The sequence below is a fragment of the Alligator mississippiensis genome, chromosome 5 (genome assembly GCF_030867095.1).
Source record: "Alligator mississippiensis isolate rAllMis1 chromosome 5, rAllMis1, whole genome shotgun sequence".
Lineage (NCBI taxonomy): Eukaryota > Metazoa > Chordata > Crocodylia > Alligatoridae > Alligator > Alligator mississippiensis.
The window spans coordinates 172,909,996-172,936,894 of NC_081828.1; the positions used below are offsets into that span (position 1 = coordinate 172,909,996).

The 26,899-nt window shown below is 44.9% G+C and overlaps 1 protein-coding gene across 4 annotated transcripts in view; it reads left to right on the plus strand.

The window, feature by feature from the left end:
* The window catches only part of LOC102569523 (serum paraoxonase/arylesterase 2), a 36,843-nt gene extending 10,649 nt beyond the window's left edge, over positions 1 to 26,194 (plus strand). For 2 of the 4 annotated variants that reach the window (XM_014603186.3, XM_014603187.3), the window contains 8 exons: positions 6,016 to 6,071; positions 8,655 to 8,820; positions 10,898 to 11,024; positions 13,222 to 13,422; positions 13,956 to 14,037; positions 16,158 to 16,286; positions 21,956 to 22,103; positions 25,179 to 26,194. In XM_014603186.3, coding sequence (XP_014458672.1) covers positions 6,016 to 6,071; positions 8,655 to 8,820; positions 10,898 to 11,024; positions 13,222 to 13,422; positions 13,956 to 14,037; positions 16,158 to 16,286; positions 21,956 to 22,103; positions 25,179 to 25,207 — 938 coding nt within the window. In that variant the 3' untranslated portion in view covers positions 25,208 to 26,194. Of the gene's footprint in view, positions 1 to 6,015; positions 6,072 to 8,654; positions 8,821 to 10,897; positions 11,025 to 13,221; positions 13,423 to 13,955; positions 14,038 to 16,157; positions 16,287 to 21,955; positions 23,184 to 25,178 lie in introns of those variants that run through there. The other 2 variants (XM_014603188.3, XM_006258455.4) reach the window with 1 other exon arrangement.
* The last annotated feature ends 705 nt before the right edge of the window (positions 26,195 to 26,899 follow it).

Sequence of the window (26,899 nt, forward strand, 5' to 3'; positions counted from 1 at the left end):
ATTGATATGGTGCTTCATTTTGATCACAGAAAAATGTGGATTTTGGGTTGTATTTTTTATTGGAAAATTTCTGATTTTTTAAATCGGAGAAAACCAGGATCCTTGCAGATCAGACAGCAGCTTTTACACTGTTAACAGTACCTGTGCAGTAGCCTGCAGTGATTTAAATATAGCCAAACAAGTCCAGCACTAACCTGGAATGAACCAGGATTAAACTCAAGGCAGTTTGCATCCTTTGTAAACTGCAGTTTACCTTGTTTGGCTGCCTACCAGTTACAGCTGCTGCACACTAACAAGCAGCAGCTTTTCCTCCCATTTTGAAATGGCTCCAAGTGTACATTTGCCCATGCCCTCTCTTTGCCATGTACATTATGGGCAGAACTTTTCACAGACCTCTAGCATAGTGGTGACTGTAGGTGCAGGCAAAGGTTAGACCTACTACATGGTAGGCTGTGCTTATTCTGTATATCCCAACAGTACTTTAATTGGTATTGTACAGTGACTTTTTGATGGTTGGTGCCAGTGCCACTAGTAAATATTGCCAAGAGTGCAGTTTGAGCAATCAGTATACAGACTTAAAAAGGGAATATTATACATGTTGCACTGTACTGCAATATACCTCTGTTGGAGTAGCCATCAGGCCTGCAACGTATATGCAGCCTGAAATCCCACTGAAACATGATGAACGTGATCAGGGAGCATATTTCCCTGGAAACAGCAAGGCAGTATTCCTACATGAATTGCAACAAACAGAAAACCATAAGCTGCATGTTCCCATGAGGCAATTGGCATTCTTGTCACAAAACACAGATTTCTGCCAGTTCAGCATCTTGAGGATAACAAGTCAGAAACTGAACAGCCTTCTCTGAGAAGACTGTGTGGTACGCTATAAGGAAGGACCACCAAAGTGCTGCTGCAGTCTGTTGATTTATGAGGGCCATAGGGTTTCTTGATTTCTAACACCAAGAAGTATATTCAAGAAGCCGTGGAGTTAAGTTGCAGTGCTTCTGCACTGTACCTGCCTAGAGAGACAAATAACTTGCTCAGCCAATCAGAAATCAGATTATGAGTTTTGGTTGCAAAATTGCCATTTATGTTATGTAGACATCTGTGGCAGGGTAGTATCTGATCTGGTGATTGTGCATGAGGAGGATAGGATCCTGTTCAAAATATCTAATAGCCTGAAGCACAGTCTTATTCAGATGTGCTATGTGGAGAGTGCAGTTTAATGCAAAAGCCGATAATTTATCTCAATCTAAAGTGAAGCTCTTTTCGTTCATGAGAGATGCTGTGAGGCTGCTTTAAAATTATTCTAATTAAAACGAAAATGCAACTTGAGCCTTTTGTTTACCAAATATTAGCAAAGTGTCCCTTTTGAGGTCATTCTTTAATAAAAAAAAATAAAACAAGTTTCTGTGCCTCACCTTGTTCCTGGAGCTATAATGCCCTCTTAGGCCTTGCTTAGTTCTTTTGCTGAGGGACTTCAGCTGGGGCTGTTATCTATGCAGTTTTATCAGTGCTAGAATAGTGCAGATGGAGAGCTTAAACCTGTTCAGAAAGCACTAGTGCAATGCCAGCAGAGCAGAATTTTTCAGAAACGCCATGTTGGACGCACTTAGGAGTGGAGCAGTTCATTTACTGCTCCAAGCATGTGCTCCATCAATGGTTCTTTTACGGCACAAGTTTCTTATTCACAGTAGTGGTGCCACAGGGAGGTTGTTTGGCAAGATTCAGGCCAACAAATATTTGAATAGTGCTGTTGCTCCTTTCTTTCCTAAGTAGAAGAAAATTGAGAAGTGGCCAATATGTGATTTGTTCAGGAGTGTCTTTTGAAATAGTGGTGTACATTCCAGCATAGAGCTTTCCCTAAGTTATCCATTTCTTGAACTTAGTCATTTTAAATATCCAGTCCTAACTGACCTTCTTATCTTTCCTCTTGGCAAACAATTTTATTTTAGTGGAGAGAAAATGATTATAGGTCATGGGGCCGAGCCCTGACCACCTAGAAGGTCACAGCTCAGGATCAGGAGCAAATAAGACCAGACTAGAGTCAAAGGTCGGAGGCTCAGGAAATCAAAGTCCATAAGGGACCAAGAAATTCACTTGTTTACCACAAGGTTAGAGGTGCAAGTTAGGGGTGTGAGGAATAGGAAGCAAGGATCCAGACAAGCCAGAGGGTCCAGAGCAGGCAGCTGTAGCTGTCAGGGACCTGGACATGGGTGCTTGCCAAACTAAAGCCATGAGCTAGCTGTCAGAAGACAAGGATATACACTGGAGTCAGGAGCTGAGGATCAGGAGGTGGAAGCAGAGTTAGGAGGCAGGAATGGGAATCAATAGGCAGGAATGGGAAACCAAGAACAATAAATCAGCAGCATAAGACTTTTGTTCTGTTGAGTAGCCTGCTAGGCACTAAAAGAGCTGCTATAAGTAGGGTGACCATATATCCCGGTTTGGCTGGAAACAGTCCTGGATTCCATAGGCTGTCCCAGGGTCCCAGCTGGTTGGTGCAAAGTGAAACAAAAGTTCTGGACTAGCAAAAGTTCTGGATTGGCTGGGGGTGGGGCCAGGGGGAGAGCACTCCTCTGAGCGTGGGCTGCTCGTGTGCACATGTGTGTGTGGCAACCCCAGGGGTGGGAGGTGGGGCAGCTCAGACTTCTGCCTCAAGGGGAGCAGAGGTCTTTCCCCCTCTCCCACCCATCCAGCTGCTGGCAGGGACCCATATTTGGGGAGGCAGCTCTGGGCACTGCTCTGGAACTGCAGTCCTGGCCAGGCTGGGCCAATTGGCTGCAGGAGCAGCAGCAGCAGCAGCAAGAGGCCCATGTGGCTGCAGCTGTTGCCATGCCAGGTGCTTGCATGCATTGCCCATGCAGGATGGACGCAGGGGGGCAGCAGAGACATGCACCTAGCTGTGCTGGCTGTGGGGATACTGTGCATCTGGGTCTGCATGGAGGCCAATGCCCCCTGTGTGCCAGTCCATGATTCTTTCCAGGTGCTGCAGCTGGGAGTCAGAGGGGTGCTGGATGACAGGTTGCATGCACAGGGCTGGGGGGGAATTACAGGGGCATGGAGCGCAGTCCAGTAGGAAGGCAGAGTGGCATGGTGCTCCAGGCAGGTGGGTGGGCAGGCACCATTGCTGCCTGCCTCACCCGTCATGCCTTTCCACCTCTGCCTCTCCCTGTAGCATCACTGTTTACTTAGGAGAGTGGGGGGTGCAGTTTCCTGGATTTCCCATGGTTCCATATAGTTACCCTATTTATAAGCAGGCAGCCACACCCATGCAGGCAATCAGGGCCAGTTGGGGGTAGTTATGCCACTGACAATCATCCCCACTTAGGTCACCAGGGCCAGCTAGGGGCCATTTAGTGTTCCTGCTTCTCTGACTCCTACCTAAGGGTGCCTAAAACAGGACAGAAGTACATTTGTGAAAGTTCAAGTGCCCTGAATGCCCTGATATAACAGGTAGGGGTCTACCAAACTGAAGGAGGCTGATTTCTCAGGCAGATTATAGGGCTGGCCGCCATTTTCATGGGTTAAGCACAGTGGGGTTCCTCCATACTCTGATTGGCTGAGGGGCCCCAGCAGTCCTGCCCTTCCCCACAGATTGCCATGTGGCCCGAAATCGCGGCTTAATTACTCTGATTAAACCTGGAAAATCCATTAATCCATGTGACATTAAGCATGGATTAATTGCTTCCCTTGGTTTAATCAGGGTAATTATGTTGTCATTTTGGGCCATCCCCAAGTCTTGGGCACTGTGATTTTGGCAGGCTTACTGTAGAAAAAATCCCTATGGCCTGCAGCCTTCATGACTCCTGCTGCTAGACCTGCGTTGAAGCACCTTCGTGCCCCAGCCAGCCCCCCTGCAGCACGTTGAGCCGGGGGGGAGCAGTTCCAGGCCTCCAGACTGACTCCCCAGGCTCCCTGCCAGCTGGACCTGTTCTGACCCGGCTCAACATGCTGCGGTCCCAGGCATACATGTAAACATGGTAGCTGGGAACAATAAACTCTGGCACAGTTGTGCTAGAGTTTATTCAGGTGCACTAATTTCATGTGTAGACGCATCCACTGAGCTTAGTTTGGTATTTCTTCTGACTAGCTGTCTGCACCTTGTTGTGTGGGGTTTGTGGTGGCACAGTGAGGCACTACTACACAGAGCCATCCATCTCACTGTGCCAGGCCCAAGACTGCCAAATGAGGTTTCCCTTGGGGAGTGTATGGCCGGCTGTCCTGCTTCCTGGAAAACGCCTGCAAACCTGGGGTAACGCTGCCACCACCCGGGCACTAATCTCTGGCAGGGCTCTGTGCAGCCTGGGGCACAAAGACCCAGTGAATCTGAGGAGTGCTTTGCCCACAGTAATATTTCTGGGTGCTTCTTTCAGCCTGAAGCATCCCAAAATAGCATCAGGTAGAACTGAAGGAAAATAAAAAGACAAACTTTGCTGGGGGCGGAAGGCCTCCCTCCTCAACAGCACAACAATGAAGGATGTAACCCAGTACCTTTATTGAACAGAGGTGGGGGGTAGAACGAGGAAGTCAGAATATACTTTGAGCAACCAAAAGCAACTTGAGTATTTACAGAGATTGGATACAGGAACCCTTTTAAGACATGACCCTAGTGAGAGGCAGAGAGAAAGGCAGGGGATTTCTTCACAGGGTTTTGAATCATCTCTCTGTTTACCTGTCCCCAGACATTGCATGGAGCCAAGGTCCTTAACTCTGGGTTTTGAAATCCACTTTGGGTACCGGGTACATAAATGAGTAGAGCCTGTAAAGGAATTGACTGCCTGTGTGACTTGTCCTGGGTCGCACATGACGTTTGTGGTACAACAGAAATTAGCCAACCAGTTGTTAGCTAAAGGCTGCCCTTCCAAAGGCCTGATTTGTGGATATTTATTTTTCCTTCTTTAGAAGGGTGAAAAACACTTTGCATGGCTTTACATTGTCAGTTTTGAAAAATGTTGGAATTCTACTTATGCTTGTTTCCCAAAGAACAGGACAGTGTTCCGAGAGGAGCTATGGGAGAGTGGTCTGCAAAATTCACCTTACAGATAGATTAAAAGACCTCAATCCAGTTAACATATTAAGGACTGCGAGAGATGACTTCATCAAGGCACAAAATTACCTATGCAGGGAGAAGATAACTGTTACTAGAAGTTTCTTTGTCCTACCAGAGTTCTGCTTTGCAGTATCCAGTGGCTGGATGTTGATATCTGCAAAGCTGACATGGAAATTACCAGAGACTTCAACTCAAGAGCCAGTTCTGTCTCAATGGGTTGTTCCAGGTCAGCCAGAAGTTGTTGGGCCAGAGGCAGGAATCAATGGGATGCATTATGTAGAAGTTCAGACTGAGGGCCTAGATACACGTTACGTACGTGCCATTAAAGCTCATTGAGTTCAGCAAAAATGGCAGTTCTGCGGCAAAGAAATTGCTGCTTCAAACATCATCTTTGTTGTGGCAAGCCTTTCTGTGACAAATTTAATGTGTGGACAGGTCTTCTTGTCCCCCAGTATCCCACAGTGCTCTGCTCTCTTTTCCCCCCTGATAGTCCACCCAGGAGTGAGCTGTCAGGAAGCTATGCAGGGAGCCTCATCACCCATTGCAATGGGGCTACAGTTGTGGCAGGGGCTGACTGGGTGGCAGAGGTCAGCTTTTGCAGCTGCAGGGGACTTTCAGGCAGTTCTGTACCCCTTGCTACGATGTGGGGAGGAACTGGAAGGAAACCTTACGAGCAGCCAGACTTCTACGGGAAAGCTTGTGCTGAAACAGATTTACTAGGAGGGCCTACATCTAAGGAAACTTGGTGTCTATGGAGCGTTGAGAATACCTCTTTGGTATCACTCTCTAGCTTCTGCTATTGCTTCAGGCACATGGTACCACTAACATAAGAGTAACTGAAAATAGCATTGCTCTGTTTCTTGAGAACTGGAGTTGTGTAAGAGAAGACAAAGATGTGAGCAATCAACTGTGACTATTCAATACTTTTGCATAAAACACTTCTTTCTTTCCCTCTACAGAAGCTGGTGCAGAAGATATTGACATTCTTCCTAATGGTCTGGTTTTCATTAGCTCCGTAAGTATCTGTCTTCCACTAGATGCAAGGACATGACTAGTTCATTACTTACAGGACCAGCAAGTACAAACTGCAAGCTAGACTTTTTCTGGACAAGAACTGCTTCTTGGAAACAGTGAAGACTCGAGCAGGCTCTAGCACTGAGCCAGTATTTCCTCCTGCTTGAGCAACTTGAAAAAGCTGTCCTGCTTATCGTTACACAAGCTTCCTCAGTGACCTGAGCAACTTAGCAGAACTGCTGCTGTACTGCTGCCTGAATGTATTAACATGAGATTGCCTTAAATATCTTTGACTTTTGGGAGGTTCTTTTTGCCGCCTTGTTCTCAAGCTTTTAGGGCTAAAATTTTCAGGCTCTGTAATCATAAGAGCTAGAAAAACTTTAAAAATAAGAATCGACCTTTTATGTTCCAAGGGCTGGCAAATCAGGGTAACTAAGGGGTTGGGGTAGGAGGAGTACAGACTCTTATGTTGCTAGAGATGGGGGAAACATTAAGGAGGATGCAGAGGTGCTGTAGGGGCAGCTAGTTGGCTTGGAAAAAAACCCTTTGCTGGTTGGATATTGCAAGTAGGAATTGCTGCAGTGAGATTCCAGTGGGTGAACTCAGGTTTTTCTAAGTTCTTCTGGGGCAAGACATGCAATTGGGGTAGATGCCTTGGAAAAACCTATTGGAGCAGAGAAGTGGGGTGGGTAAGCAGGAGCTCAGCATAGCAACATTTGCTGGTGTTTAGGGAGAGTTGCTGGCCCTTAAGTATGATTTGGAGGACCTCTGTGGAGGTATGAATGCATCAGTGATCTGGGGAGGTCCAAAGAAAAATAAGGATGGGTGTTGCTGGGGTGCAGCTGGGAGACTCCAAACAGCTGTGCCGGGCTCCGGCATCAGCTCTGCACCAGCACCTGCAGGTGCGCCTCAGAGTGGGCAGTGGGGGAGGGGCCTGAGGCAGTGCAGCCCTGGTCTCTCCCTGGCTCCCGGCAAGGAGGTGACGAGCCTGGTGCAGCTTTTTGGAGCCAGCCTGGGCTCTGGGCAGCTGCAGCAAGCAGCGGGCAGAGTACAAACAGCTCTGCCGGGCTGTACAGCTCTGGCATCAGTTCTGTGGTGGCGGCGACTGCACAGGCACCTCGGGGCAGGCTGCGCTGCCCCGCTGTCTGCCCCAAGGTGCATACACAGTCGTCGCCAGCATGGAGCTGATACCAGAGCTGTGCAGCCTGGTGGAGCTGTTTGCACTCTGCCCGCTGCTTGCTGCAGCTGCCCAGAGCCCAGGCTGGCTCCAAACAGCTGTGCTGGGCTCATCACCTCCATGCCAGGAGCAGGGGAGAGACCAGGGCTGCACGGCCTCAGGCCCCGCTCCGAGGTGCGCCTGCACACACTGGTGTGGAGCTGATGCCAGAGCCCGGCACAGCTGTTTGAAGCCTCCCGGCTGCAGCTGCCCCAGCTCTGGGGAGCTGCTGCCAGTCGGGATCCTGGGCTGCTCCCAGCAGGTAGCTGGGATGCTGCAAGCCGTGCTGGGAGCAGCCCAGGCTCCAGCAGGTACCCAGAGCCAGGGTAGCTGCTGGAAGTCACAGAGCCCGGGCTGTGAGGCAGAGGCTTTGGGTGGGGGCAAGGGGCAGTAGGGCTGGGGAGGCAGGGGCTTTGGGTGGTGTGCAAGGGGCACAAGCAGGGTATCCTGCCACATACCCCTTGCCCTCATTTTATTTTTCTGCCATGCCGGCACTCTGGCACCTTCCAAGGTAGGCATTGTGGTGTTTTTCAGCACTCCGGCCAAAAAACGTTGCCTACCCCTGTGAGGCAGCAGCAAAGGCAGGCATACATTTGGTGGTGAGCTTCAATAGGGAGGCTGCATGACTGTCATCCACTTATCTGAGACAGTGTGGAGGTTCTGGAGGTGTAGTGAGTTAAGGAGGGCTTCATTGATTTATGGAAAGCTTTAAACTTGGGGAAAGAATGTTCTTCTCTAACTGGGGAGTTGCACTCTTGGTTACAAAGGAAAGTTGTGAATATCTGGGCAAAGGCCTGAAAGCCTTGTCTGTGGAACCATGGCTGTCCATTGCCTTCATGTTGTGTGGAAGTGGAAGAGGACAGTATGGGAATGCCCCCTTCAGCTGTGTCCTGGGAGACCCTTGTATATTTAGCCAGACTCTGGAGCAGAGGAGATTCATGGTGTAAACCAAAATCAAAGCTCTTGTCCAGTGGTTCCCAAACTTTTTAGACTCAAGGGGCCCTATATCAATCTGAAGGCATCCCTTCAGAAATTTGTGAGTTGAGCGGTAATCCCTGTAAAAAATTAAACAAAACAAAAAACAAAAACAACCCCCCCCCAACCAACTGTTTTATTTATTACAGCATGTACTTCCTTGCACAGGGGGCAAACAGTGTGGGCAGGGGAACAGCCAGGCAGGGGGAAACTAAGCTTGCCCATATTTGCTTTTCTGCTTTTCTAACCTACCTCTTTGCATTTTTTGCAGCAGCCTTCAAAGGATCTTGCAGTACTCTGGTTGAGAATCATGGCTGTAGTCTAATCAGCCTTGACTGGATTTTTTTACTTTTTACCTCAGACTGATTGTGTTTGTTCACTTTATTTTTAAAGGGTTTAAAATATCCAGGACTTAAAAGCTTTGCACCAGACAAGCCAGGTGAAATACTGCTGATGGATTTGAATGAAAAAAACCCAAAAGCAAGAGAATTGAGAATCAGCCGTGGATTTGATTTGGCATCATTTAACCCTCATGGGATCAGCACATATATTGATAAAGGTAAGAGTTTTAAATTGGAAGAGTGATAAATCTTAACCTAGAGTTTAAAAAGGGTCCCTTTGTTGTTATGCACTGCCTCATAGCCTGCCATCAAAAATGTGAGCTTGATAACTAAATGAAGGGGCAGGGGGAAAGGAAAATGTCGCATTTTTCTTCAAATAGTCCCTTTTTTAAAGTGTCATAAGTGACCTATCAAAAATCATCAGTATATGAATAGAGGTATCTTGGAGATCAATGCCCTGTCTAGTCTCCACCGCATTTTAAGTTGGCCAAAGGGAACTTAATATGGATTGAGGATTGCTTTCTTGTGCACAGCTGATATTAGTGGATGGTAGGTGGTGAAAATTACTCATGAAAAAAGCATGATGGAGATTGGAAATAGAAAATCTATGTATTGAGCAGTTGGTGTAAGGAACTCCTACTCTATGCAGAAAAGGGGTATTTCAGTCATGGGGCTGAGTAGGGCTGAGGGGCTTCCTGTAAGCATACTTTCTTGTCCTCCGTGCCAGAGGAGAGAGGACCCTCCTGATCAAGCAAAATGATGCTAGACAGGTTCCTGGAGAATTATGTATTCTAGGCTTTTCTTTCCTTGTAATGCCAGTGTGTGTGTGAACAACTTACTTCTGTCTTTGAAATGATTGTCCTGTGTAAGAGAGAGATGAACTGGTTGCATAGCTTCTGTTGAGGGTACATGCTCGTTTAGGTTTGCTGAATGCACCACTAGGAGAAACAGAATGCCCCAAACTTAGGAACCTAGGTTTGATGTTGCGGGTCTGTCCCTTGAGAAACGTAAGCATCCAGGGGCTATTAATGATGTGCTCCCAGGAAGCCTGCATAAGGTATGGAGGCATAACATAGCCTGATAGTAAAAGTTTCATTTCTTGGATGTTCAAATATGAATTGGGTGCTTTGGGAAAGGAGTAGAATATGATACCTGGTATACAGCAGTCTTGTTTCTCTGCAGGGGGTTATGCTAGGTGACCCTGAGGTCCCTTTCTGTTCTGATTCTGTGGAACATAGTGGCTCCAGCCACCACTGTTCATATATTGTCATTCTGGTGCAGTGAGCCTTAACTGAACTTTGTGTATAATATAGTACCTGTGCTCAGGAGTGTTCCTTTACTTCACTTAACCTCATCTCTGCTCTCTACCAGGCAAATATCTTGTGGCTGAAATGAAGTTCTTTTTCCATTACCTTTGGTCTGAAAGAGAGAGAGAGAATATTTTTGATAAGAGAATGTCTATTTTTTAACAGTAAAAGGCTGTTCAGACCATTGGTATTCTCTTCTACCCCTACCAAAGGCTTTCAGTAGGGCTGTCTCTTTTTCTGTCACTTGGACGGAAAAAATTAACACAGCTGCATGCCAGTTTCATGAAGTTTTTATGGGGAAGTGGTATTGGATGTAATAGTGTGGTAACAGCTGAGCTCAGATCCAACAAGAATGTCTTGTATTCCAGTCAAAGCATATTACACCTCCACCTAGTCATAGGCAGTACAAAAGAGACAACCATTCCTTTTTAGAGGGCACATTTCTGAGTCATGAGCCAGATAAATTCAAATTGTTGCTGGTCAGTGACCTTTTGGATCTTGCCTATCTCTGCTGGCTAAAATGCAATCATCAGCAAGGTTGGGCACAAGGCCAACTTTAGCTTTCTGCTGGTGGAACTATGTGCGTGCCCTTCTCTGAAAGATGAGCGTGCAATCCGAGGGCCCGCTTTAAAACCAAGTAATGTAAAGCACTTAGCTGCAGTATCCAAGAAGGGAAAATCTTTTAGCTGATGCTAGCCTAAAGGGCTGGAGAGCAGGTTGGATATTATCTTCCTTTGTGACCACAGACAAGCTACATTGTACTTAAGTTCTCTACTTGTAAAGTGCAGGTGATAGCAGTACCTTACATCACAGGGGTGTTTTGTGAAGGTAAACAAAACAGGTTTTAACCCCCCCCCCCCCCTCCCAAGGCAGCCAAATACCCCAGTAATGGAAGCTTCATGGATGGATAGGTGTTCACGTTGCCAGGTAGCCTTTATGAAACTTAAACTCAATTTATTTTATTTATCTTTTTGTTACTCTCTTTTAGATGATTCAGTGTACCTATTTGTGGTGAATCATCCACATCAAAAGAGCACAGTAGAGGTGTTTACATTTGTAGAAGATGATAATTCTCTCAAACATCTGAAAACTATCAAACATGATCTTCTGCCTAGGTACTGGGTTCAAACCACCATTCTTTCTGTGTAAAAAGCTATTTTTGGTAAATGAATTAGGTAACATAACCTGAAGAGGCCTTTTCCATTTTAAAAGTTTTTCTGCAACTTTCATGGATTCCTTCCTTCTGGATAATGCCAGACGGCTATAGTTTTCTCTTGTCTTGTCTGTTAATAGGCTTAATTGCTGTAAAAACATTGAATACCCTCATAAGCACTGAATCGCACTTATATTCTATGCTCAGGATGATACCTGTCAAATGAGATCAATGTTGTATTTGGCATCTTTCTGTTTTTCTATGATAACAAAGTTTTTGTTTACAGTTAACATTTTCTCCTTTTGGCCAGGAACAGGCAACCCCTGGCATGTGTGCCAATTAGTGACGCATGGAGACATTTTCCTCAGCATGCTTCAGCTGGCCCGGCCCCCTGTCCCTGGGCTGCGCCCTCTGGCCCGGCCCCTGGAGGGGAGCTGTGGGTGGGTGAGGCCAGGACACAGGCAGGGCTGCTGTGCTGGAGGCTCCCGCCCGGCTTGGCCCCAAGCACCGCCCTGGCTGTTCCCAGGGCCTAGGGGCCCCTGCGGCCGGGCCCTTGCACTGTGGGCAGCTCTGCCCTGCTCATGCTGTTCGCAGTGTGCAGGGAGGCCAAGCCCAGAGCCAGGAGCCCCCTGAGCCCAGCGTCCTGCCACATGCAGCGGCATCTCCTCATGGGCAGGGCGGTTGCAGCCCGTCCCCATGGAGCTGCACAGGCCAGGGCAGGCCCCACCTCAGGTACTGCTCAGCACGCACACCCACTTGCCCACTGCGGCCTGAGTCTGTGGAGCCCTGAGGCAGCCCCTGCTTCCCGCCAGGCCGGCCTGCTCATGGTGCCTCCCTGTGCTGCCCTTGCCTGGCCGGACCCTCCCTCCCAGCCCTAGGCCCAGGCGTCTTCTGCTCCGGGACTGTCAGGGAGGCCTGAGCACCCTGGCGGCTGCTGCTGGGGTGTTGCTGCCTCCCTTCGCCGGACATTGTCCTGGACCCCTGGGCCCGAGCCGCAGGGGAGGCAAGGAGAACATCCTCTTTCTCTTTTGCCTTTCTTTTCTCTTTCTTTTCCTCTCTCTTTTTTCCTTTCTTCTCTTTTTCTTCTTTCTTTTTTCTCTCTTCTTTCCTCTCTTCTTTCTCTTCTCTCTCTCTTTTCTTTCTCTCCCTGCCTGTGTCCTTTTTTCTCTTCTCTTTTTTCTTTCTCTTTTTTCTCTTTTCTTTCTCTCTTCATTTCTCCTTTTTTTCTTTTTCTCTTTCCCTCTCTTTCCCTTTATCTCCTCTTTTTCTCTCTTTTTTTTCCTCTGTCCTTTTTCTTTTTTTCCTTTTTCTCCTTTTCTTTTTTCTTTCTCTTCTGCTTCCTTTTTCTCCACTCTTTTCTTTCTCTTGTCCCCTTTTTTCTCTCTCCTTTCTTCTCTCTTTTTATCTCTCTTTTCTTTTTTCTTTCTCTCTTATTTTTCTTTCTTTACCTCTTTCGCTCTTTCTTTTTTCTCTCTCTTTCCCTCTTCCTTTCTCTTTTCTCTTTTCCCTCTCTCATCACATCATGCTTAACAAAAAAAGAATACATAAGAACAGAGGCAGTATATGACGTTTTATTTATTGTCAACAGGTTTAGAATTTTTAGAAAACCTGGTATTTACTGTAATTTTAAAAAAGCCACATTTATGATTATTAACTATAATAATATGCAGTATGTCCCACCATAATTCCGCGCCGCCGCCGCCGCCATCCTGGTTTTATTTTTCTGGCATGCTGGCACTCCAGCACCTTACAAGGTAGACATTGCAGTTTTTTCAGCACCCAAGCCAAAAATGTTACTTACCCCTGCTTGAGGCATTTCATAGTTTCATAGCTGTTAGGGGCTAGAAGGCTCTTTGGATTTGCTCTGTGAAACAGAAAACTTAAAAAAATTTATTGAGTTTAATTTCTTATTGCTATCTAGGCTGTTTATCTCCACTAGTTCCAAAAGGCTTAATAGAAGGCCACTAATCGTACCCTTTTCAGTCTTCCACTTTTAAATCAGTTTTATATTATCAGTTTTATATCTGTTATATGAACAGACCATTGGGCGGGGGGGGGAAGGAAGAACATAGATAGCAAGATTATTGATTTATCTTCTCTAGCACTAATCACTGTATACTTTGTAAACTTCGATCGCTTATTTCTCTTTTAACTTTTAGTGTGAATGATATTCTGGCTGTGGGACCTGACGGTTTCTATGCTACCAATGACCACTATTTCTTTGATTCTGTATTGATGTTCCTGGAGATGTTCTTGGGCTTAACTTGGTCAAATGTTGTTTACTACAGCCCAACAGAAGTTAAAGAGGTAGCAGGAGGATTTTATTCAGCCAATGGAATCAACATGTCACCTGATGAGAAGTAAGTCTGTCTTTGTCTCATTTAGTGAGTTGTCCTTTTAAAAAAAAGCCAGGAAATGGTCCTAACTTGTGTGTAGATTAATATTTTTACTATAGTTGTTGTTGATGTGTAGGTTTAGATGTTGAAAATGATTGACTGGTAGGAGATGCTCTTTGTAAATTGCAACTCTAACTTGAAATATTGTGGAACAAAAGTGGGTAATATACTTGGACGCGTTTGATGTCCGGTGTTATCATAGTAGCATGACCCAGTTGGTATAGAAATTATATATTGCTTGCAAGAATTATTTATATAAATTTCCTTCGAAAAATGTCTTGAAGTCTTCTGTTCATTTAATGGTACAGGCTACTAAGCTATTTTCAGCAGTCTATCTTAAGCTGGGTATGCTGTGGATGCCCTCAAATTTCTATAGATGTTTCTAACTGTTTATTCATTAAAGCATCTAAAGGGCAGTGCTTGCACATACAGAATCAATTTATCCCAGCTCTGATAACTCCTGCTCTATTAATAGATACTAATGCTTTCTTTTCAAGGTATATCTATATTGCTGATCTGTTGGGTCATAATATTCACGTTATGGAAAAACATGCTAATTGGAATTTAACTCAAGTGAAGGTAAGGTCTTCTGGTTAGGAAAAGAGCCTAATCTGTCTGAAATTAGAGCATTGTTTATAAAAGTGCATCTGTTAGCATATTAAAGGCACAGAGAGTAGGAACAATTTTTTGTTTGTTTCCTTCTAATAAAAGCAACCTAAAGATAAACCTCCAGATTTGCCATTGATCAAGGCCTCTGCTGAGGCACAGTCTGACCAACTAATACAGAATCATAGAAAGTTAGGGCTGGAAGGGACCTCAGGAAGTCATCTAGTCCAATCCCCTGCTCAAACCAGAACTGTCCCCAACTAGATCATCCCAGCCAGGTCTGAAAAACCTCCAAGGAAGGAGATTCCACCACCACCTCTGTGGGTAACCTGCTCTAGTGCTTTACTACCTACCCTCTTAGTGAGAAAACGCATCCTAATATCTGACCTAAACTTCCCTTGCTGCAACTTGAGACTGTTGCTCCTTGTTCTGTCAGCTGCCACCACTGAGAACAGTCTAGCTCCATCCTCTTTTGAACTCCTCTTCAGGTAGTTGAAGGCTGCTATTAAATCCCCTCTCAGTGTCCTCTTCTCCAGAATAAATAAAATGGACTGCCCTCTCCTGGACTGTCTCCAATTTGTCCTTTGTGTAGTGGAGGCCAAAAACTGGGCACAGTACTCTAGATGTGGCCTCACCAGCGCCAAATTGAGGGGAATAATACTTCCCCCTCTCAGTCTTCTCTTCTCTAGACTAAATAAGTCCAGTTCTTTCAGCCTTTCCTCAGAAGTCATGGTCCCCAGCCCCCTCACCATTTTTGTTGCCCTCCGTTGGACTGTCTCCAATTTGTCCAGATCCTTTCTGTAATGGGGGAGCCCTAAACTGAACACAGTACTCCAGATGTGGCCTTATCAGTGCTGAATAGATAGAGGGGAATAATCACTTGCCTTGACCTACTGGCAACACACCTGCCAATTTAGCCCAGTATGCTGTTAGTCTTCTTGGCAAGGGCACACTGCAGGCTCATATTCAGCTTATTGTCCACCGTAACACCCAGGTCCCATCCTGCAGAGCAGCTGCCCAGCCAGTTAGCCCCCAGTTTGTATTGGTGCATGGGATTGTTCAGTCCTAAATGCAGGACTTTGCACTTGTCCTTGTTGAACCTCATGAAATTCCTTTTGACTCAATCCTCCAATTTGTCTAGGTCTCTCTGAATCCTAGCCCTACCCTCCAGTGTATCTACTACTCCCCTCATCTTGGTGTTATCTGCAAGCTTGCTGAAGGTGCACTTCCAGGTCGTTGATGAAACATTGAACAAAACAGGCCCCAGGACTGACCCCTAGGGCACAGTACTTGATACTAGCTGCCAACTAGACATCGAGCCATTGATTACTACTCTCTGAGCCTGGTGCTCCAGCCAGTTTTCTATCCATTTTATTAGAAGTAACTCCTGCTGACATCAAAAGGGAGATTTGTCAAGGGTGTGTTTTTAATCACTGTTGCTGACCTTAGGAATCCAGATGAAACATAAAGGAGAAGGTGGTCCTTATGGTACATAGGCCTTTATTGGTCAAAACTGGCCTGCTCAAACGAACGCTGTTGCACTTGGAATGCTATTGGAAGCCAGTGCAGGTTTTAGAACACTAGAGTAAGATGTTCCTGATGATCTCCTCCAGTTAGAAGTCAGGCCACTGCATTCTGTAGCAGTTGTAGCTTTCAAATGGTCCTCAAGAGCAGCCCCAGGTAGTGCACATTGTAGTAATCTAGCTTTGGGTTTACAAAAGCATAAGGATGTAGCATATTTCACACATCTGTATTAGCTGAGGGATCCAGCTAACATGAATGTTTCTATAAATGGCCCAAAATGGTTTGGTAATTGATCAATTTTGTAAAAACAAGGCCTAGGTGCTAATGTAGAAGCTGCATAAAATCTGGTGCACTATAGAATACGTGCACCAGATACTGCTTTGTTAACTTTTACTACTGAGGGGGAAACTGTTTGATGATAAACTTATATAGTTGTTGCTGCAAGATGCATTCCTTGGATAAATGTGCTGATTATAAATTAATTAAAGAAAAAACCCCATGTAAATAGAATTTGTGGGGCTTTGGTGCATCCAGCATTTTTCATTTTTGCTTCCTCCCCTATTTGATAGATGCTGCAGTTGGACACACTTATTGATAACTTATTTCTTGATCATTCTACTGGAGATATTTGGGCAGGGTGTCATCCCAATGGTATGAAGGTGTTTTTCTATGATCCTGAGAATCCTCCTGGTTCTGAGGTTAGTTTTATATGAGTTAATTGAAATGCTAAGCCTTCCCTATACTATGAAAAAATAAATCATATAGCCATTACTCATATTGGCTTAATGACACAATTTTCTCACTGTGGGTGCAATTATAGAAGAAGAGAAATGTTTACACGGTGATACAGGAAGGGGAATAAAAGCACACCCTTTTATACTGAAATAACTACCAAAACAGGGGTTTGGCTATCTCTATTACAAACAAACAAACAAACAACACGCCCCCCCAATACTTATTCTTAGTCAAAATGGTTAAACTGTTACTAAATCTGTGTATAGACCCTCAATGTCTGTCTCCTAAGAGAAAATAAAAGGAGCATTTTGAACACAACTAGTGGGGAGTATGGTAGTTTTGCGAATGTGCCATGTTTGAGGCTAGGGACAGACATTTAAAAAGTCTGAGCCTGAATTGATTCAATCTTTGCAGGTTAGTCTAACCTGGCTAGGCTGAACTGGTTTGTAACCAGACAGACATTCTCTGTGGACTGAGGAAATTCAGGCACATGCCTGCAGTGGCTCAGGCTAGAAGCTTTGGGGGTGGGGTGTGCTAAAGCAGCCTTCCCTTCCCTTCCCTTCTCTTCTACAGTACTGAGCTGAAGGGGAAGCATGGCCAGGCCCCAGCAAGACCTCTGATTAGGGAGGGGTGTAAACCCCCAACCTGCCTGCACTATCCCATGCTTTTCCCTGCTTGCTGCTCAAAGGGTGGGAGTGTTGCCAGCCCTCAGCTAGCACTCTGAAGCAAGGAAGGGTGTGCAGTGCATGCATCTGTTGATGATACAGAGCTTTTCAATCTCCTTCCCTGCTTCTTTATACTGTCTGCAGCAAACTGACAAGCAAGCAAGTCATCAGGGAGCTGATAACAGTGTTTATCAACTCATCAGCAAAACAATAGCCTCTCTCCATTAGTTCAGACTCTTAAACAGTTTACCAGATGATCTGTTAATTAGCTCCAAAAAGCCCTAAGTGGTCACTGTTCTGTCTGCCTGTCCCAGTGTAACTGAAGACACACACAGACACCTCTTGGCATTAGCTAGCATACCACATGCCTAGGGTCTGTGGGGCTGGTGTTCCTGCTGAGGGGGGAGGGGGGGCTTCCTGTTTGAGCAGTGAAGAGGGGGTAGGGCAGGGGGAAGCCAGGCAGACTCTGCAGTGCCTGCAAGTCCCTGCTGGAGCTGCAACCAGGGAGCAGAGGGGAAGGACCAGCCCTGCTGTGGAGCACAGAGCCCTGCCCAGCCCGGAGAGCATGCCGGGATGCTGGGGAAGTCTGGTTTATCTTAAACCAGCCAGGGGTCTGGGACCGACATTACATAAACCGGTTTGACCCAGATCAGTTAAGTCTGCTACTACATTCAACCAGGTTTATCTCAAACCAGTTTCAGCCATTTTCAAACTGGTTTATGTGCACTGAACATCTGTTCTGTTATAGGTTTAAGCCAGTTTCTGATCACTTAAATCATTTTATATATAACGTCTGTCCCTAGCCTAAGAGAACACTTCTGTATGTTTTCATGAAGTATTACTGGTATCTCATTGTTTGGAAAAGATGGTAGTAATGCTACCAGTCATACAGCTTGTCAGCAAAACATCAGGTTTTCATAGTTTCATACTAGTTTGGGGTCAGAAGGGACCTGAACAGATCTCACAACCCCAGACAGGTCCAACTTCTTTTTGAATATACCCAAGGTAGGAGTGAGGACTACTTCCCTAGGAAGTTGGTTCCAGATCCTAGCCACCCTAACAGTGAAATTGTTCCTCCTAATCTCTAACCTGAACCTATTCTCCAGCGGCTTCTGGCCATTGTTCCTTGTCACCCCAGGTGCTGCTGGGGGGAATAGGGCCCTTCCTATTTGCTGCTGATCTCCCCTAACAAGTTTGTAGGCAGCCACCAAATCCCCTCTCAGCCTCCGCTTGCTGAGGCTGAAAAGGTTCAGGTCCCTCAGCCTCTCCTCATAGGGCCTGCCCTGTTGCCCTCCAGCCAAGAGGGTGGCCCTCCTCTGAACCCTCTCAAGGCAGGCCACATCCTTCTTTTGACTTTTCAAAAGGTTTTGACTTTTCTCCCAGCTGCAGTTAATGCTCCTGAATGGTAAAGAGAACTAATGCAACACCTCTGTGCTAATGTTGGCTGCTCAGAGCTAAAATCATATAGCTAAAATTCTGCCATACACCAGTGTTGTCCAAATTGTTTTTTGACATGTTGGTAGTCTGGGAGGCCATAAAGGGTGTGTAAATTATGTTAAGCCTTGTGCATCTTTGGAGAGTATTTAGTTAAAAGCTGCATGGTGCATGCGTAAAGGTGCATGGTGGTCTGTTAGAAATGTTGATAGTTGATGGTCTATTAGCCAAAGTAGTTTGGGAAACCCTACCATCCAGTATCCAAAGCCATAATCCTCACTGTCTTGGTAACCTAAATAAGTCTGAATTGGAAAATCAATTGAGCAGGAAGTTCCCTTTGGAGGTCTGAGCTGGAGAGAGTTAGGCATCCATATTCCTTTGACTTTCAGTAGGAGCTGGTATAACTTACTGTGGCTCCTTAGAAGATCCAGGTCAAAATACTTGATGTACCATTGCAGACTGGGGGTCAAGTAACTTGACTGATTTCTAAGAAATTGCATGAGCATTAAACTGGTGTAGTGCAGTGAATGACTGGTCTTGGATCATTTGTGGGAGGTGAAGTGGAAAGTGTTTCAGAACATCACAGACATGGTCAAGGAGATGGTACTGCTTCTTGTGTGGAGTCTTGTCTGTGCTATAATACCTACTTAATACTTTTTTGTAGACCTCATTTTCCCAGAAAGATAAAATCACTGTGTCATGTCCTAGACAGTGACACCATTTAAATCCTGTGCCAAACTGATGTGTATTAAGCAATACTCTATTTTAATAATACACGGCAGTTGGCTCTGCCCTCCAGAGCCCTCTTGTAGCTTCAATCCAGCTTTCTCTGCAAGTTATGTTCCATGTGTCCTATAGCTCCTGGCATTTGCTTTGGCTGAAAGAATCCCCCCATATGCCTGGGCCTTGAACTTAAACCCAGGCTGACTTGGACTTTTTGGCCTCATCCAGAGAAGGGACATGTGTTTCAAGTGGCACAAATTTGTGCTGATACTTTGTGTTGCAGTGCACACCCATGCACATGCCCTTTGTTGCAGGACACATTGTCCTGCAATGGGCAAACTGCCCATGCCCAGCTCTTTCTGGCTCCATGTGCCCTGTGCTGAAGCAACTTGCACCCCACCAGCCAGGAGGTAGCACATGGAGATGGGGGAGCAGGCAGTCTGGGCTGCCTGTTCCCCTTTCTCTGTGTGCTACAGAGCCCCTGTGCTAAGGCACCTTGTGCCCCAGCCAGCCACTCTGCCGCTGGCTGAGGTGCAGGGCGCCTCAGTGCAGGGGCTCCCTGTCTCCATGTGCCTCACTGTGGGGGCTCTGCAGTGGAGCCTCTGAACTGAGGCATGCAGAAACAGGGCCGCAGCCAGCCCAGGGCTGCCTGCTCCCCTGTCTTGAGCCAGCTGTGGAGTGGATGAATGGGGCACAGTGTGCATCAGTGTGGTGGCTCCACTGTGCACGGAGACGGGTGGTCTGCTCCTCTGTCTCTACGTTTGTCCCAGCACACACTATTTTTATGTACTTTGTGATGCTTTTTTTCCCCGGGTTTTGTTTTTTGCTACCAGGAAATCCTGGTAGCAAAAGCTGCGCCCCCTCCTGCTGCAAATTAGCAGTGCTGTGAACGGTTTAACATACAACGAATGCAGTTTGTGGCACCAAAAACGCGTGTTTGGATATGGCCTGTTAGGGAAAAACCAAAAGATATATTTTCAGCCAGATGGTGGAAGAATAGGACCTTTGTACAGAAAAGTAAGTGCAAAGCAGATAGGCAAACTGTTTTGCATTTTGGTTTACAAGATGGCGGCTGCCCAGAGTAGAGATGCTATCCCATCCATTGAAGTGTAATCTTTAAAAGCACTGAAGTGAGCTGGGAGCTTAGGTGATACTGACTAGTTGATTTGTTCTCCTGAATGACTTGTGTGCTTTGGAAAAACTCCACACCTGTTTCCTAACTAACAACTCATTGAAAAGAATAGCTCCTAAAAGACCTTGTAAGAGAAGAGACTGTTTGTTTCCTCCTGGAGTAGGGGGGTCGACCCTAACTATGGTTAAATAGCTAGAGCTGGCCAGCCAACATTGTATTAAAATGTGCTGGTGACCACTAGAAAAGTCTAATAGGTTACTTCACTAGTGCTTAACCTCTGGCCTGAAGGCCAAATCTGGTCCATGGGTCCGTGTCATCTAACTTGCATGGCTCCTCACAGGTCCAGAAATTTGGCAGCAGGGGAGCAGTAACAACAGCAATTGCTGCATCTCTGGAAGCTGCAGTAGTACACAGTGCCACTGCTTTACTGTTACCAAATTTCCGAACCCATGGGACGCTCTGCGGGCTGGACGATGTGATCCCCATGCCGGATCACACTGGTGTGTGGGGTCTCTCCACAGCCAGATGCAGTGCACAAGGCCAGACAGTTCAGCAGCATTGCTTTAATTGATAATGGGATCCTTGGTCATCTTTCTCTGCATTTGCAGAATAATTAAACTGAAGAAACTCATTTTAATTATTTACAAAAGCTGTGTTGGCTCAGGATAGAAGAGGTTAAATTTGTCCTTGTTTGTTCTTGTTTAATCTTTCAGTTTTTAATGACCAACTGTAAGCAACAGGTTGCAATCCTAGTTTACATTAAATAACACCTTGCCTCTGTGAGCCTCCCCACTAAAATTAATGGGATTACTTGCAGATTGAAATACTACTTGGTGTGAGTAAGGTGGGTTGAATCTGGCCTGCTGATTTTAACTTTTCTGAGCTTTTGCCATTAGCAAGGAACTGTACTTCTGGCAGAATCTGACCTTTCTGAAAGGTTGACTTGACATCAAAATGGGATCACTAAATAGCAGGAGAACTTATCTTCAGAATTTTTGAGCCCTTCACAGGACTGCTGTGGCCATATTTATGAAGGATGCTTGAAAAATTGGAAAATGCTTAAAAAAAAAAAAAAGAAAAGAAAAGAGAGAGGATTTGAAGTCCAGAAAATCATCCCTTCCCCTGAGAGACTAGAGAAGTTCAGTCTACCTAGCCTATCAGAGAGAAGGTTTTAGAGGTGACTTGATCCATAAATATCTTTATGGGGAAAAAAATTCTGAAATTGGGAGGTGACTGGGGAGGGATTAGTTTAGTGGATAAGAGTATACCTACATCCAGCTGCTGGAAACAGAACCAGAGCAAATTCATGCTAGAAGCAAGGTGCAAACTTCCTAACTGCGAAGGTAATTTAGCTGTCATAACTTATCAAGGAATGAACAGTTCTCTGTCACTAGAGCCTCTGAAACGAAGATTTGTCTGTCTTTCTGTAAATATACTGTAGGCACCCGGAATTTGTTGTCTCGATGCAGAGATAACTTGGTGAAGTCCTGACTTGCATTATGGAGCAGTTCTGTTTTCTTTTTTTTTAGCCATAATGATGTACTTTGTTAAATTCATGTAAATAGGATATTTGAGTTAATTATATTAAAATACTTATGAAACATCACCTCTGTGCTAGCCTTTTGATACCTCCAAAAGTAACATATGACTTAACTGGATGGACGTCTTCCCTCCTTAGGTTCTCCGCATCCAGAACATTTTGTCTGAGAAGCCTCTGGTGTCCCGCGTATATGCTGAGAATGGGTCTGTGCTTCAGGGAAGTTCTGTTGCAGCCGTGCATGATGGGAAGTTACTCATAGGCACAGTCTTCCACAAGGCTCTCTACTGTGAGCTATAGTTTGCTCTGGACAGACTTTTGTTAGAGGGGAGAGTTCAATTTAACATAAACTTTTGCACACGTCTTCTAAATTTGATAAATCAAATGTTACAATAAAGGTTTAACCAGGGTCACAAAATGTATTCCTTGCCTTCCTCTCCAAAAGGTAATAACATACAAGAACTACTCAATAGTGATAGGAAATGGGATTTAAAGATGAAAGTGGTGGGCTTTGGGTTTTCTTGACCTGCAAAGGTTTCGTGCCATTACCAGTATAGGCAAATGTAGATTAAAATGGGTGAAGCATTCTTTGGGCCTGCTCTTATCAACTGTGATCAGAATTTAGAAGTCTGTTTCCTTCCCAGTGCTGGGAAGGTTAATCTTCTCAGTGTTTAAAATAATACAAGGAGTGCTGAACAACCAGGTGTCTTAGTGTGTGGGTGCCTTTTGAGCATTAATTCAAAATATTTTTGAAGGTATTTTTGAATTTCCTGTCCATTTTCTCCAGGCTTCAGAAATTATTTATAGGAGGACAGGGGCCATGTCTTTGTTTCTCTTCTTTCCTGATTAGTCCCTTTTTTTAAAGGCATTTCTAGCATTTTTGTCACACTTCTCCTTTTCATGAACTTGTTTGACATTTACTCTGTCTTTTGTAGGAGATTATAGTATGGGGTTTTTGAATGTAGCCTTCAGAAATGAGTTCAGAATATCTCTTTCTGGAAAGGCATCAGCTTTTCCTCTTATGTGAAAAGTGCCTTGGAGGCTACATTATTCCTTTTTTCAGTAAAACGCAGGATTTTGAAGGCTTTTCTGCAAAAACTACCTCTGGATCTAAGTGTAGTTTGTATTCTGCGTGCGAATGATTTTTTTTCAACCTCTATAAATTGCATCTGTCTAGCTTTTATGCTGTCGAAACCAGTTAGTCAATTATTGGATGGAGTTTGCTTACTCATGGTGTGTCATGAGGCAGTTATGAATGGTAATGTTGTAATATGCATTGCAGAAAGACTTGTCTACATTTCCATGAAGTGCCATTTTAGAGCAATGCTTAAATAACATGCTTCCAATAAAAGGGATGAAAAATGTGTAACCTGGTAAGTTCTGTTGAAGTACTTGTGCTATACAGTGCAAATGCCAAAGTGTTAACTCCAAAAGTAGATGTAAGAACCTCTGATTTAAGAGAGGAGGTAAGTATTTATTTCCTATGGAGCAGGATATTCTGTTTGTGGGAACATCTATGAACTGCAGCTCCTCCAAGTTCCACCTGATTATTCCTCCATTTCTGAGACACAGAGGGTGGCTTAAACAGCATGTCCCAATCTTCCATGGCCATTACATTCAGTGGGTGACTCTGCACTATATGATAAGGACTCTCAGGTGTCATTTTGCTGCTGGTTGGCAGAAACTCACAAGGCTTCTGCAGACTAGAACTGCCAGAACAGCTGTTTGGATGACGAAGTCAGGCTGTGCCTTTGGCACGATGCTTGCAAGCCTGATGTGCCTTTTGTGTTCTTTCTAGTAAGATTTGATTCCCTTACGAGCTAAATCACTTTTCTCTGTCAAGGTTCTTGTCAAGTCCACTTTGGATGTGGAGTTGATAACATCTTGGTTTTTAAGCAGAGTTTTTAAGCACTGACATACTCTGCTTTACTTTCCTACTCTGACCCTTTCATCTGTAAATTGGGAAGCATAATGCCAATTGGACAGAGAAGTTTGGAAGAAGGATTGCTTTGTGCAGTCATCTGAAACTGTGAAAGGGCTGTATTTGTGCAGGTTGCTTTTGCTATCTTGAGAGGATGCTGTGCTGTAGTAGACTTGGACAGGAGGAACTGTCTATGTCTGGTGTGAGGGTGGAAACAGTCTTATGTGTTGTGCTTTCACAGCAATTACAGGCTGACAAAGCTTTGGTCTTGGTCCCTTAGTCAAACAAAATGAAAGCTTCCATGGGAGAAAAAGGGAAAATTAGGAGCTGTAGGGTCATGATAGACCTTTACTAGGTAAAGCATGAGAAGTTCTGGTAAAATTTTAAACAATAATGACTTATGAGGATTTTTTAAACCCTTACATATTAATATACTCATAGAAAGAACTGTTAGACATTCCCTTACTGCCTGCTGCTGTCAGTTAGTCTGTTTCCAAATTTCTCCCTGCTTGCCCTTGGAGCAACTCAGCTTGCTGTAGAGGTGCTACTTGCCTGTGGGGAAGAGCACTGGATAGATTAGACAACTCAGTGGAATGTTACCAGTAAGTTGCACACGGCTCTACATCACCATAGTAACACACTAAGGTGATGTAGCATCTACAGGTGTCTGCATGTGACCACTAGCTACTTCCCTGTAGCAATGCACTGCCCCTTGTATAGTGTGCTACTATGGCGAAGTAGCTGCTAAAAAAAACCATGCGTTGCACGTACAGTGCAGTATGGGCTGTTACTGTGCCGTGATTTAGTAATTCTAAAAGGAAGTACTAAATCACGGGCAGTAACATCGCCATAGCAACACATGTAGACATGCTCAAAGGGCCTAAGGATAAGCTGCAAAAAGGATTAAGGTCACAAAAACCTAGCCAAGTGAGGAAGACTTATTTCTGCAGTATTGGGTAACTTAATCAAGTTGGCAATAGCAGCTGGGTTCAGGTTACATTGTTTATATAAACATCAGACTTCAAAGAGCTGATTTATTTGTGGCCTATGGTCCAAAGAGAGCTCAAGGCAATGGGCCTGGGTATGGACCAGCACTATCACTTTCCCCAGCAAGTACAGATTCAACTCTGTACTCTTCTCTGCAAGACTCCCTTGGCTGTAGCAAAAGGAAGAGGAGGCATGACCAAGGCCATCCTATGACAGGTCATTGCATGACTGCAGTAATGCTAACAAAGACCGTGACTATTAAAGCACAAATTAGGACAGGCCCAGTTGGATTATCAGTTTTTAAAGCCCCAGTTTAGGTATTGGAAAGTGCAAATTATTGCAGATTATGTTGCTGGGGCCTAAGATGTACCAATATGAAGTGAGGCAATGGGACAGAGGGGAGGTATACGCTGGTTACAACTGCTGTAAGCTGACTCCCTTTTGGCTTCTTCCCAGATGTGGCATCAGCACCAGGACAAACTTGATCCCGAGAAGGCACCTTGCAGTAACTCTTTCATGGATTGCAAATGTCTCCCCAGAAATTTCTCTCACAGGACTTTTTTTCTCTGACTTAATAGGAAGGGTTTGAATGTCATGGGTGATGACAGACGTGAGGAGAAAAAAAACAAGCACCTTACCTGAAAAGGAAGTGCATTAACTCAACCCGTCTCCCCAGCGTCTATATCGATTGGGTGCCTCAGCGAGGCTTTTTGGCTCTTTTATCTAACAGCTGATTCAATCAGGTATTAGATAAAAGTGCCATAAAGCCCTGCTGAAGTGCCCAGTTTATACAGCTGTTGGGCAAACTGTGGCAAAATAATGCAGTGCCTCTTCTAGGCATGCGTGGTGTGGGGGCGCACCAAGCTTAAAGCTTTGGTTTTTTGATGTTTGTAAGCAGCTGATGAGTTTCTTCCCTGCTCTCTCCTCCCCTCCCCACCCTTCCCCCATGTACCTCCCATCTCTTCAAAAGACAAACTTTACTATTTTTGTGTAAAGCTAAACATGACACGTCTTGAAGTAGAATCGGTTCTAGCATTGTGTTCAGTCCATAAGAATTGCATTTAGGCAGTAATTTAGTATGTGAACTAACCCGGCAGTCTATTTTCACACAGATCTTTGCCTGTGTTTCCTGATGAGTGCAGGAAGTATGTGCCTTGACAATCTTCTGTAATTTTACTTGAGACTAGCTAGTGATATTGGTACCATAAATGTGATCTGAAATGCACCATCATCACCAGTGTTAACGTTTAGCTTAGTCAGCTGTAATATTGGCAACTGTGACTATTCTTCCAATATTGTTAAAGAATTATATTGTAGAAGACAAAAATTGTGCCACCATGTTCTTCTACATTAAAGCCTCATCAGGTGCATGTCTAATCACTTCAAGATTCTGTTTTGTCAGATCCCCCTCACTCCCATTTTTATTCTCTCACCAAGACCAAAGTCTAAATAAAGCGTATATTTGACCCTGGTACCTGTTTCTGCGTCAACTCTACCACTGACTGCAAAATGTATGTGTTGCTAAAATGTTGCTAAAATTGCTCTATTGTGTTTAGGATTGGGAGAAGCAGCAGAAGTGTCTGTAGCTAGTCATTTTCTTTTTTTTAAAATTGCAATTTGCTGGAGAAAACTCACAGCAGGTAGAGACTCATTCAGACTTACAAGGCATCTTTGTACACATTCGTTCACAGCACTTCTGTTGGGCTTACCTAGGACTCTCTGTTTGTCTGCTGCCTTGTACAAGAGCTGACCTTGCTTTTGTCCTAAGCTTCAGTTCTCTAGGGGTGAAAGCAGCTCCTCTTTACATCACCAGGGTTACTTTTAGGTTGTTTGATCAACTGAGAAGAATCACGAAGTACCTTCAGGCTGCATGTATACAGTCATCTTTAAAATAGCTTAATTGTACAATAGAAATATGATACTTTGTACATACCACTGTGTTTAAAAGTCATTTGTAGTAGGATGTGCCATGGCAAAATGAGCCAGGGCCCAATTTTTGCAGAAGTTTTAAGGCAGTCCCAGCTGCCTTAAATTGTTCAAATTCTCCCTCCCCTGCCCCCAGGACAGTCTGAATTTATGGTTGTGCTTCTAGAATTTGCATTGCAAGGCAAGAAATGGCATGTCTAGACTATGCCTGGGAGCACCAACCCATACAAAATCTTGGGAATGAGGCCATG